At 33.9% G+C, this 10,660-nt stretch overlaps 1 protein-coding gene across 1 annotated transcript; it reads right to left on the reverse strand.

The window, feature by feature from the left end:
- On the reverse strand, positions 259 to 8,622 carry LOC18592936. Its single transcript, XM_007019901.2, has 7 exons — positions 8,253 to 8,622; positions 6,853 to 7,638; positions 4,460 to 4,809; positions 1,829 to 2,037; positions 1,163 to 1,419; positions 842 to 1,020; positions 259 to 744 (listed from the first exon to the last, which is right to left on the reverse strand). Exons 1-7 carry the CDS (start codon positions 8,503 to 8,505, stop codon positions 661 to 663), a joined length of 2,118 nt encoding a protein of 705 aa, XP_007019963.2. The 5' UTR covers positions 8,506 to 8,622; the 3' UTR covers positions 259 to 660.

Genomic DNA, 10,660 nt, shown 5'->3' on the forward strand with positions numbered 1-10,660 from the left:
ATATTATCGTAATATAACATAGAATAACAAGTAACATTTAAACTAAGAAATTTTAGTAAACAAAATCCATAAAAATAAAATAAATTTGGATCATAGGCGACAAAATGGGATTCTGCCCAAACTCTATTTGTACTTGACGAACAACACGTTTCTCAGTTCAATCAGCAAAGATTTAAACTGGATTGCAACTCATTTAAATGGCCAATTGTCATTCAAAGGCTGAAACACACCCCCCCCCCCCCCCCGAAACAAACTTTTAATAGCCAATTGAGAACCTTCAAAAAATAATCATAATACAACAAATTTTTTAGGTGTAAGCAATACAATGGTATTGGTGCTTCCTTACCTACAGGCGGGGAAGCAATGAATATGAAGAAAGAAACAATGGAGCAACAGAACCTACCAAATTTAAAACCGAAAGGGACTGCCGCAAGATGACGCCGTGGCTCAAAATAATTGCACTCGTGAAACTTTATATCCAACTCAAAGACTTCCTTGTTGCAAGTTGCCAAGAAATTTCATCACATTATGTCGACAACTAACACTGCTGCAACTTGTTAGCTCTGTTGGCATTCTTTACAAGGAACTGATCCAGCAGGGGCCAAAGAAAGTATACAAAAATTTGACACTCGACATGAAAGGTTGATATTACAACACATTCTACAACATTGCCTGTTGTTGAACATTTCGCTTCTCCTCTGATCTATGGCGAAACAACTTAGCTATGGCTCTCCTCTCACAATCCTGCAATGAAAGAAACCGAAGAGAAAACTTGAGAATCCAGATAAATAGAAGTGCTCAATTTTACAATCTGCAGCAATTTTTTGTTGAAGCTCTTCACCTTGAACATGTTGAGATAAAATGGTTTGTCAGGATTCATCCTCCTCAATTTCTGGTATGTATATGCAAAACTTAACTGATCACGGGGAGTAAATCGCTCAACCTCATTGAACCAAAGACATGAGAACAAATTTGACATTGGGGTGTGTGCTCTAACAATAAAAGAACCTTCAGGCACATCTGCATACATGCATGGCAAACATTACAAACAAAATAGGAAGCTCAAACTGCCATAAAACCTTCAGGCATATATGCATCTGTGTACATGCATGTGACTCCAAGCATCTAAGTATGCTTGAGTGTGTATCCTTGACAAACTTACTGCTAGGAAGAAGCTTGTTAGGATCTGAAGAGTTGAATTTTTTTAGCCCATCAGCCTGATAAAATTCAAATTGTTCATCAATGACTGTATGATTATACTTGTTCAGCTTCTTATTTTGTGCAACCTCTTCCCAGACACAATGTCGGTCATAATGATTAGAAATCGCATACTCATGACCTTTTCGCCACAAGAAGTAATCCAGGAGTTGTAAAGGATCACGCTGTAGACGTAGTTTGCTATCCAACCAGATCGAGTACCTGAGACCAGAAGAATTAAGTATCAATTGGCAAGCCTATTTATATAACATTCTCATATCCACAAAAAGGATAATCACAAAAAGCAACTTTCTACATTTAAGCCAGAGTTCAAAGATATCCTATGAAGTGATAAATAGAAGTGGCTAAAAATTTAGAGCAATTTTGTTAGAGCAAGTTACCTTAAAAGACAATTTTGTTCATGAAAAAAAAAAGTTGCAAAATATTGAATAAAATGCTAACAGAACTGTCACAGTTGGACCATTTTAACAAAATATCTGACCACAAAACTGCATCTGTCATTAAAGACAACAAAAAAAAAATCCTACATGAAGTAGCAAAATCTAAATCATATAACAAATAAGTGGATGCCTTATTATAAAATAAAAATTCCCATCTGTCCAGTTCGAACCTTGCAGAAGGAAATAGTCTATGCGGCAACAATTTTGGTATTTTACCCACTCTGCGCATATCAGCATATGGAAGATTTTTTACAACCACTATCTTCCATAAACCAATAAAACCACCATCAGGTGATTGACCTTCTGAAAAAAGTGTTTGCATCGTGACTTCATCCACAAACATAACAAAGCAGACATTTTTCCTTGACAACCGAGTAACCTAAAATCAGGAGAAAACATAGTTAAACCAATGTTATAATGTAAATCACAATTTTCTCAAGTAATTCAAGGATACATATCACAAACCCAAAATGACCATGCACAATAAACCATTGAAGAATGTGCAATTGTAAGATAAGAATAAAAGAAAATATGCAGAGTAGTCTAATAAGTTTAAATGATGATCAATAGTGATGTAGGATGGAATTATGCTAGTTGAGGGATTAGGTTTGAATGATTAATTCATAAAATTTGGAATATTGACCCTATTGATTCTTTCTGGTTTTCTCTGCTAATTCTATGTATCCCCTAATTTCCTCTGTTCCTCCCCAATTGCTTCTGTCTATCTCTGATTTTCCCTCTAGCTTCTACTATCTATCTCTTTTCTAACTTATTCTACATCAAATAGAAGTGGCAGTTCCTTCCTCCCAGTTAAATTCTTTGCCAACTCAACAAACAGGGCAGGCTTCTTAGTTATAGTGTATAGCAAAAAGTAATTATTAAGGTGTTATAAAGATGTCCATACACAGGGCAAAAATGGTATTAAGCTGCCCCACACAAACCAGGAAAGTATATTAAAATATTATTATTTAGCATATATAAGTTGTATGCCCAAATAACCACATATAAGTTGTCTATAGGGTATCAAATCTTGCACACTATCAGCCACCCCTGCTTTCAGGTCTCCTTTTTCCCATTAAATCCACCACCAAAGATGGCTCTCTTCCCATAAACAGCAAGAAAGAAACCACCACCAAGGTCGTCAAGCACAAATCACATTATCTTCCTCTTCACATTTTCCCTTCTTTTTCTCTATGTTGTCAAGCTATGCCATTGATTTCTCTTATTCTCTGATTTTTTTGCTTTAGGACATAATCATGTCACCACCCACATCCAGTCTCTTTGTTCAATATGCAGGTCGTATAACTTTAATGGTTTTGAGAACAGAATATCCACTATGCTTATTTGACAAGAATGACAAGATTTTGCTTGGCTGGATAGGAACTTAATAACCCCAGCTAAGTGAAGCTTGGTGGAAAAGGAAACTCCAGTTATGGGCGAGGAAGGAGGGAGAGTCCAAGTGAGGGCTTGGCTTGTGGTTGAGGATTTAAAAGACTGGTGGACACAGAACGCAATCCTTCCCTTCAACCCACATTATTGCTACAGATACAATGTTTCTTTGGCCATATCTGTGCCCAGCTCAAAAATTTTTGGACAAAGTTATTAATCCATTGAAATGGAAAGTATGCACATTGAGACTGTTTTCTTTTGGCCTTGGCAGAAGATTTTTTATTTTCCTCCTAATGTTCATTATTAACAGTATTTTTTGTCTCTGAATTGATGCAGCCTCCAACATTCAAGAAACATGTAAATTACCATTGAAAAAGGAATATACAAAACTTACTAATTCTACATTAAAACTACAAATCTAATACAGATATCAATAGATCACGTGCACAACTACAATCACTGACAGCCAAAAGAAGAGTATAGGCATGACTTAAGACAGTCTAAGAAGAGATAACAGGGAAATAGGAGATGTGGAAGTACCAAATCAATGCTTCACATGGGAAAGAAAAGGAGAGTGGTTACTAATTCATGGGCTTCATTTTGTTTAAGAAATCAGTAGCATCAAGCAATCCTAGAATACATAAGCTTCACAAGCTCTCACTTAACTACAAAGTACATAACCTTTCCCATTTTATTTTTTATAACAAAATAAAAAAGAAAAAGACACAAAGTTGCGGACATTGTTGCACTAGTACAATTATGCTTACGATTGCATACCCACTATGTAATGTGTTAGAAAATCTTTGTTTCCTGCTTTCATGTGCTAGTCCCTAGTTTGTAACCCCCACCCCCACCCCTAAAGACAATTATTCTCCACAGTTCTCATTTATAGAAAATGAAAGTAATAAGCATTAATGTCCCATTACATTCAATACTTTAGCATATCTTTTAGGTTTCTAGTAACAAGTTCTAAATCAATATAAAAATTTTATCCTCAAAGAATAAAAAGGAGGGGAGAATCATAAAGAGAATGACAACTTATTTCACCACCTATATGGCTTAGATAAAACATCTGTATGTGCACGATCAAGTTATCAATAGGTAACAAAAATTTTCTTAGGGACTAATGATACAAAAGCTAAAACTCATGTCAGGTTATCACACAGTCAATGCAACCAATAGCATTCATAAGAAACAGTACTACTCAAGTCCAATTTGTATATTAAGATACAAACTGAACTTTTTTAAAAGATGGATAAAAAGAAGAAGGAAAAGAAAGAAAGAAACTAGCAGCAAATAAAAATGCACATCTACCCCTACAAATAAACATGCATACCTTTTTCAAATACAAAATCAACCACAAAAAGACTATAAGACTATGTTTTATTCTCAGCAAAAGATTATCCCCGTACCATTTTGCCTGCAGGTGTCCTCAAGCGATCTGAATTTCCAAAAATGCAAGAGATCACAGCAATGTGGCACCTGCTGATGTAATTCACATCATCTTCTGCCAGATCAAAGCCAGTACTCGGATACCCTTGTGGACCTTTAACGAACCCACAATTTATCTTTTGGTCATGTGCCAAAAAAGATTCCTCACGTTCTTGTAAACTCTGACGCCCAGCAAATGTAGGTACCCATTGTTCTTCTCCTTCAGAGTTCTCCTCCATTTGTTTATACTGTAAGGAAAATCTTGCAAACTTTCGACTTTCTAAAGGCTCTACAAGGTGTGTTGAATTTAATAACTTCATCTCACAAGAGCCTAAAATTTAGTAGTAAAATGTTAGTCAAGAAGAAGAAGTAAATACAAAGAATACACATTATTTAACTGATAGAGAAACAATGAGAACATCTAGATCTAAAAATTTCATGAGGAACTTTTTTTTTTCTATTGAAGAGAGAGGACCTTTAATGGTGTACATGAATTGATAAATGAATTTAACAGCATGGAACCCTCAACCAGCCACTTTCTTATGCTTAATCAAACAAATTTTTGCTATGGTAAGTTCCTATATGATTATCCATCTCTTGATTCAATTCATCTCCTCGAGTCTCAAGACAACCAAGGAAAGATATAATACTCTGAAAAGCTGTTTTTAACTAGAATGAACTAACAGCACTAAGGTTGCAGAGCATACTGCTTATTAACAAGAAAAAAAGACTTGATATGGAAGAAATATTATCCAAATGAGGGCATTTAAACAAGATGAATATTGGTAAAAGAGCATCAAATAAAGCTAAAAATTACTTTCAATGAGGCTATAATGGGTATTCTTAGCATTTTAATTCATGATACTAGATCCAATTATAAAAACAAGGTTAAAAATATAGGCTCGCTGATATTTGTGGAAACAGAAGTTATTATAGGCATTATACCACTTATTAGACGAGCAGGAGTTGAGTAAAATGCCACCTCAAGGTAGGTTCCCTTGGCACTTTTTGGTGTTTGCGAAAAGTTCAAACTTCAAATAATAAGCAAAGCACATTCACAGCTCATTAAAGGCACACCATTGACTGAAATTCTTCAATAAAACCTTAAAAATAGTGCTCGTTATGGCACATCAGGATATCAGGAAAAATTAGAAAAAAGGGAGAAAAAAAAAAAAGAAATCCAGCATTAGGTAAAACTTCTAAGCAGGCTCTTACACTGTTTTTTCTTTATTATTAAAATATTAAAGAGATCAGTTATTGTTCCATGTCAGTGCAATTTCAAATTTCATGCTCTACTGTCACATATATTGTCCATGGTACTCAAGCAGTGAAAATTGGGTTTCGATTGCCTTTTGAAGAATGATCCTTTCTAAGGCAAAGATTTGTTTATTACCATAATATTGAGAATTAAAAGATCTGAAAATCTACCTGATGCAACTTTTCCAAGGTTTCCTGTCCTCAGATGGGTAGCACATTACTGAGAATTTAATGCTCTGAGAGTTTGTTCGGCATAACAATGTGGAAGGTTTATGTACTCAATCTTCCATGTGTATCTTTTTTTTCATTTTATAGCTCTTGACATAATATACTCATGCATTCCCTATAATTCATTGCAAGCAAACCTATATGATGCCAACATCAGGAAAAACTTTTAAGTAGGCTCATAGTTTTCTTCTTTATTTCTAAAATATCAAAGAGATCAGTTACCATGCCATGTCACTGCAATATAAAGTTGCTTTAGCATCAAATACATAATATACATGTTGGCAGAGAAAACTGGGTTTTAGCCTTCTCAAAAATTGCTATGCAATTAGGTTCTAAGTAACTTCTTTTAGTAATTTGATTTAGTGCTCTCTAAGGCAAAGATTTTATTGTATTATTGAGAATTAACAGTTCGGGAAAGTGCTGGACCACAACTCTGCCAAAGTTAGCTGTTCTTAAGATAGGTGGCACATTATCAAGAATTTAAAGCGCTGAAAGTTTGTTTGGCATAAAGCTGCCGAGGATTTCTGCTCTTCATCTTCCAACTATAATTTTTTTAGCTCTTGATCTCATAATCAGTTTTTCATTCCAATTCCTTTTAAGCAAACAGAATCATTTCCATACAAGCCCACCAAATAAATCCTAAGGATGCTCAAGATTCTCCCAATCCTAAACACCTAATTCTTTTCATATCAAACCATAAACTCAATTCCATCCTATCCAAAACACACACACACAATGTGAATTTTAAATCAGAATACCAGAGTCCGAAGATCTAAGCACAACTTGTTATCTTGAAATCAAGCTGCATAGAATGTGCACAGACAGACAAGACTGTATGTCCTCATGTGTCATGACATCTGACATGTACAAATGAAAGCAAAGGCATTACCTGAGAATTTGCGACGCCTTGGCTTTCTTTTTGAATCTGCCCGTGAGCTTTTTGCCCCTTTACGACCAAGTGAACCAACATGTTGAGAATTAGCATCAACATCACCAAAATCTCCAGAGGCCTCCCTAGATAACATGGATTCTTCTTTACCCTCTTTGACAACATGCTGTTCCTTAGTTTTAGAGAAAGTGGAGGACTCTTTAACATGTTCATCATGAGATTTTGCTTCATCTACGTTATCCTCCTTGTCATGTCCAAAATCATCATAATCTTCCGTTTGACTATCACTAGAATCAAAGCCATCATTATAGTGGTCATCAGCATCAACCTCATCATGCAATCCAAAGTCCTTACTGTCAGAGAGCCGACGGCTATTTTCAAGTTCTTTTTGTAACTTGCCCCCATCCTTCAGAGATAACTCGTATTCCTTCTCATACCTTTTTAATTCATTGCGCCCAGCTTCATTGTACAACCCAACAGCTCTACGATCCAGATCCTTATTAGGATCAAGGGAAGCCTCCTTCTTCTCATTCTTCACTTTCACGGGAACATGGCCACCATCAAGAGACTCATCACTAGAATCCATGATATTGTGCTCCACCACATCCTCATTATAATCATCATCCCTTCTCCTATCATCCCTATCCCAATATCGTGAATCACGGCCATGTGCTATGGAACTGCGGCCAAAACTAAGGACTTTAGAACTGTCCATTCGTGTCACATTTGTGAGGAAATCAGAATCAACCTTGGAATCAACATCCTTAGGATGATAACTATTTAATTCTGCAGCAACATACATCTAGTTAAAAAATTCCCCCAGCAATAGATCATATGATCTTTCATACTTGGAAACTTATTCTATTACAATTAAATCATAGACAAAAGTCAAACTTAAACCCTAACAAAGAAAGTTACTCCACCGGTTTCGCCAAAACAAATCAAATTGATATACATCATATGACATGACAAAGTTGTACCCAAAAAATAAAATCATATAACACAATCGCAGTATCTAAATAATGCAAGTTCATAACATTCCTAACCTCTAATATATTTTCGCCACAAAATAATAATCATTTTTCTTTAAGTTTTCGAATCTAAACTAATATGTGATGAAAATTATATTAATTATCATCTTGAAACTGCCAAAAGATGATCAATGAGCTCAGTCAAATTTCTTGTCTCTTTTCTCTCCATTTCTCTGAATCCAAACGAATCGTAACTGCAAACAGCTGGCATTGATCTATAAATAAGTAATTAATCTATAAACAAGTGCAGATAAGTGGTAGTAACTGAAATCTCAAATTTCAGTTTCTTTTTCTCACATTTTTTCCTTAGCAAACAAACAACAATTTACTGAGAAAAAAAAAAGAAATAAAGAAAATCTAAAAACTGACCTTCACTATTATCATTATTATCAGCGGAGATGTAATAGTATACGAGAACAGTTACAACGAGCACGAGAGAGAGAACAACGATGAGAAAGCCGATGGAGATTCGGCGGTTCTTGTCTCCGCGCCCCGATCGGCGCCATCGAGCGGCTTTATTCCCGGCTCCTCCTCCGCCGCCGCCTCCTCCTCGAACCCCAATGGCCACATGATCCGACGTCGTTCCGTTACCGTAGTGGTACTGTTGCCTGTACTGAGCCATTCTCGCATAGTAATCTCCTCTTCTCTGTCTCTCCCTCTCTCGTTCTACTTAGCTCACTGCTTCTAGAGAGAGCCAAAAATCCAAAAAAAATATTATATTATATTTTTTGTGTATATGTCGAGAGATAAAAAGAAAAAAAGGGATTTGAAGTGTGCAACAAGAAATGAATTTTTTATTTTTTTTTAAATAATATTTGTTTTGATAGAGGGAGAAAGAAGGATCGGAGATGGGAGGGCACCGGAGATGGCGGTCGGGTATACGGGTTTTATAGGTAAGTCGAAATTACTGTTTTGTCCTTGATTGGCATTTGTTTATAACCAAGTTTTGGTTATCGGATTTATAATATTATTTTTAATAATAAATTAATTTTATTAAATTTTCGTAAATATATTATAATGAAATATGCACTAAGTTTTTTATTTTATAAATCCAAACTCGATCATTTGATAAACTATTTGAACTTTATAAATACTTGATTAAATTTTTAAATTTTTATTTAAATTAAAATTTAAAATTATTTATATTTTTATTTTTTGAATAAAATTAATATTAATATTTGGTTTGAAATGAAAAGTTTTTATAAATGGCTCAAGTATTTCTTTTTGTCTCATTAATAATAGGGAAAGTAAAAGTCGTAAAACATTATCATATATTAATTTCAATCTTTTCTTATTTCATAAATTAATGATTTAAAAAAAATTGAAAAAGAAAAAAAATAGAATATAAATTAGTTTCCTTCAAAAAAAATTTTTACATATTCTACTAATCACCAAATTTAATTAAAATGGTTGAAAAAGGAAAAATTATAAGATATATTTCAATTTTTTTCATATTCTATTAATTGATTTGAAAATAATAAACTTTTAAAATTAAATTCGTTCTTTTCATATTTCATCAATTAAATTCGAAAAAAATTCAAAAGATTATTTTAAATTCAAAAAACCATTAAATCAATGTCTTACTAAATAATAAATTGAACTTTTATAGTCCTCATTTATATTATTTTAATCATTTTAATGTGAAATAAATCGTATATGATTATCTTTAACTGGAAAATCAAATAGATAGTAATGGTCACGGAGGGTTTTTTTTTTCTTTTTTATATAAAAATGGATTTAAATTTATCTTTTTAAACAAAAAATACATGCATTATTATTAAATCAAATATAAAAATGTTAATTGTGGGAGGCTCTATTTACTTTGAATTAGGCTAATATACTTATTGCAAATAAAAACGCAAAACCCTTCTCTATGTCTAAGTTTTTTGTATATATTTTAACATTAAAAAAACAGACATTATCAAAGTAAGTGGCATAAAATGGAAGCAAACCAAGGTGTTCTAGTCTTAAAAAGGGAATCTTGAATTCTACTTCGATTATGTACTAGAATACGATTGAGTATTTTAAATGTTTACACTATTTGCAGTTTGGGAGGTGTCTTTAATTAGGTAAAATTGTAAGACTTAATAAGTAAAAACGAACAATATCTTGTAAATAAAGACAGATGGAAGGTAGTAACGAGAGGTGGCGGTTGCCACTTCTCAGTTTTATGTTATAATTTAATTTTATTTTAAAAATAATTAATTTTTATTTCGAATCAAATCATTAACTCAATTCATAATTTGATTACTCTTTAATCACTCTTCATATAAAATTTTGATTCGTTACTACTCACAGGTTAGTGTAGACTGCGGTATGGCACATACACATCCAGGTTACCGTTGTGTGAAACTTTGGCATTAGCCTTTTCAGTTTCTGGCACAACTGAGGAACATGCAATGATGAAACCATGCAGGCTGAAGCCAGCCCTCATGATCGAAGAACAAGCAAGAACAGGAAAACAAAATCATTGCTCAGTCTCCCAGTCGTTGGCTTGTGTTCGTTGCTTCCTAGGCACCACCGTTGGGGTTTGATTGTTGGATATACGTCTCCAAGACCCATATAACAATTGTTGATTAAATGATTGATACTTTCGACCATGGCACGTGATGATGATGGATGAATCCAAAGGGATATATATATACATATATATGTATTATTCCTTCTTTGCATTGTGTGTATTAGTCTGCTTTTGTTCATATCTTCTTGCTTTTATCTTAAAAGAGAAATGAGTTGATGGGAAAAGTTTGTATGTTGTCACAACTTGTCCAATATTG

The sequence above is a fragment of the Theobroma cacao genome, chromosome 8 (assembly GCF_000208745.1).
Source record: "Theobroma cacao cultivar B97-61/B2 chromosome 8, Criollo_cocoa_genome_V2, whole genome shotgun sequence".
Taxonomy (NCBI): domain Eukaryota; kingdom Viridiplantae; phylum Streptophyta; class Magnoliopsida; order Malvales; family Malvaceae; genus Theobroma; species Theobroma cacao.

Excerpts from the sequence above, each read along its gene's own strand:
- LOC18592936 (XM_007019901.2), bottom strand. The coding sequence starts at position 8,505 with ATGGCTCAGTACAGGCAACAGTACCACTACGGTAACGGAACGACGTCG. Across the intron at positions 7,639-8,252 it reads TAATAATGATAATAGTGAAG|AATTAAATAGTTATCATCCT; the intron begins GTCAGTTTTTAG and ends ATGTTGCTGCAG. Across the intron at positions 745-841 it reads TTTATCTCAACATGTTCAAG|GATTGTGAGAGGAGAGCCAT; the intron begins GTGAAGAGCTTC and ends CTTTCATTGCAG.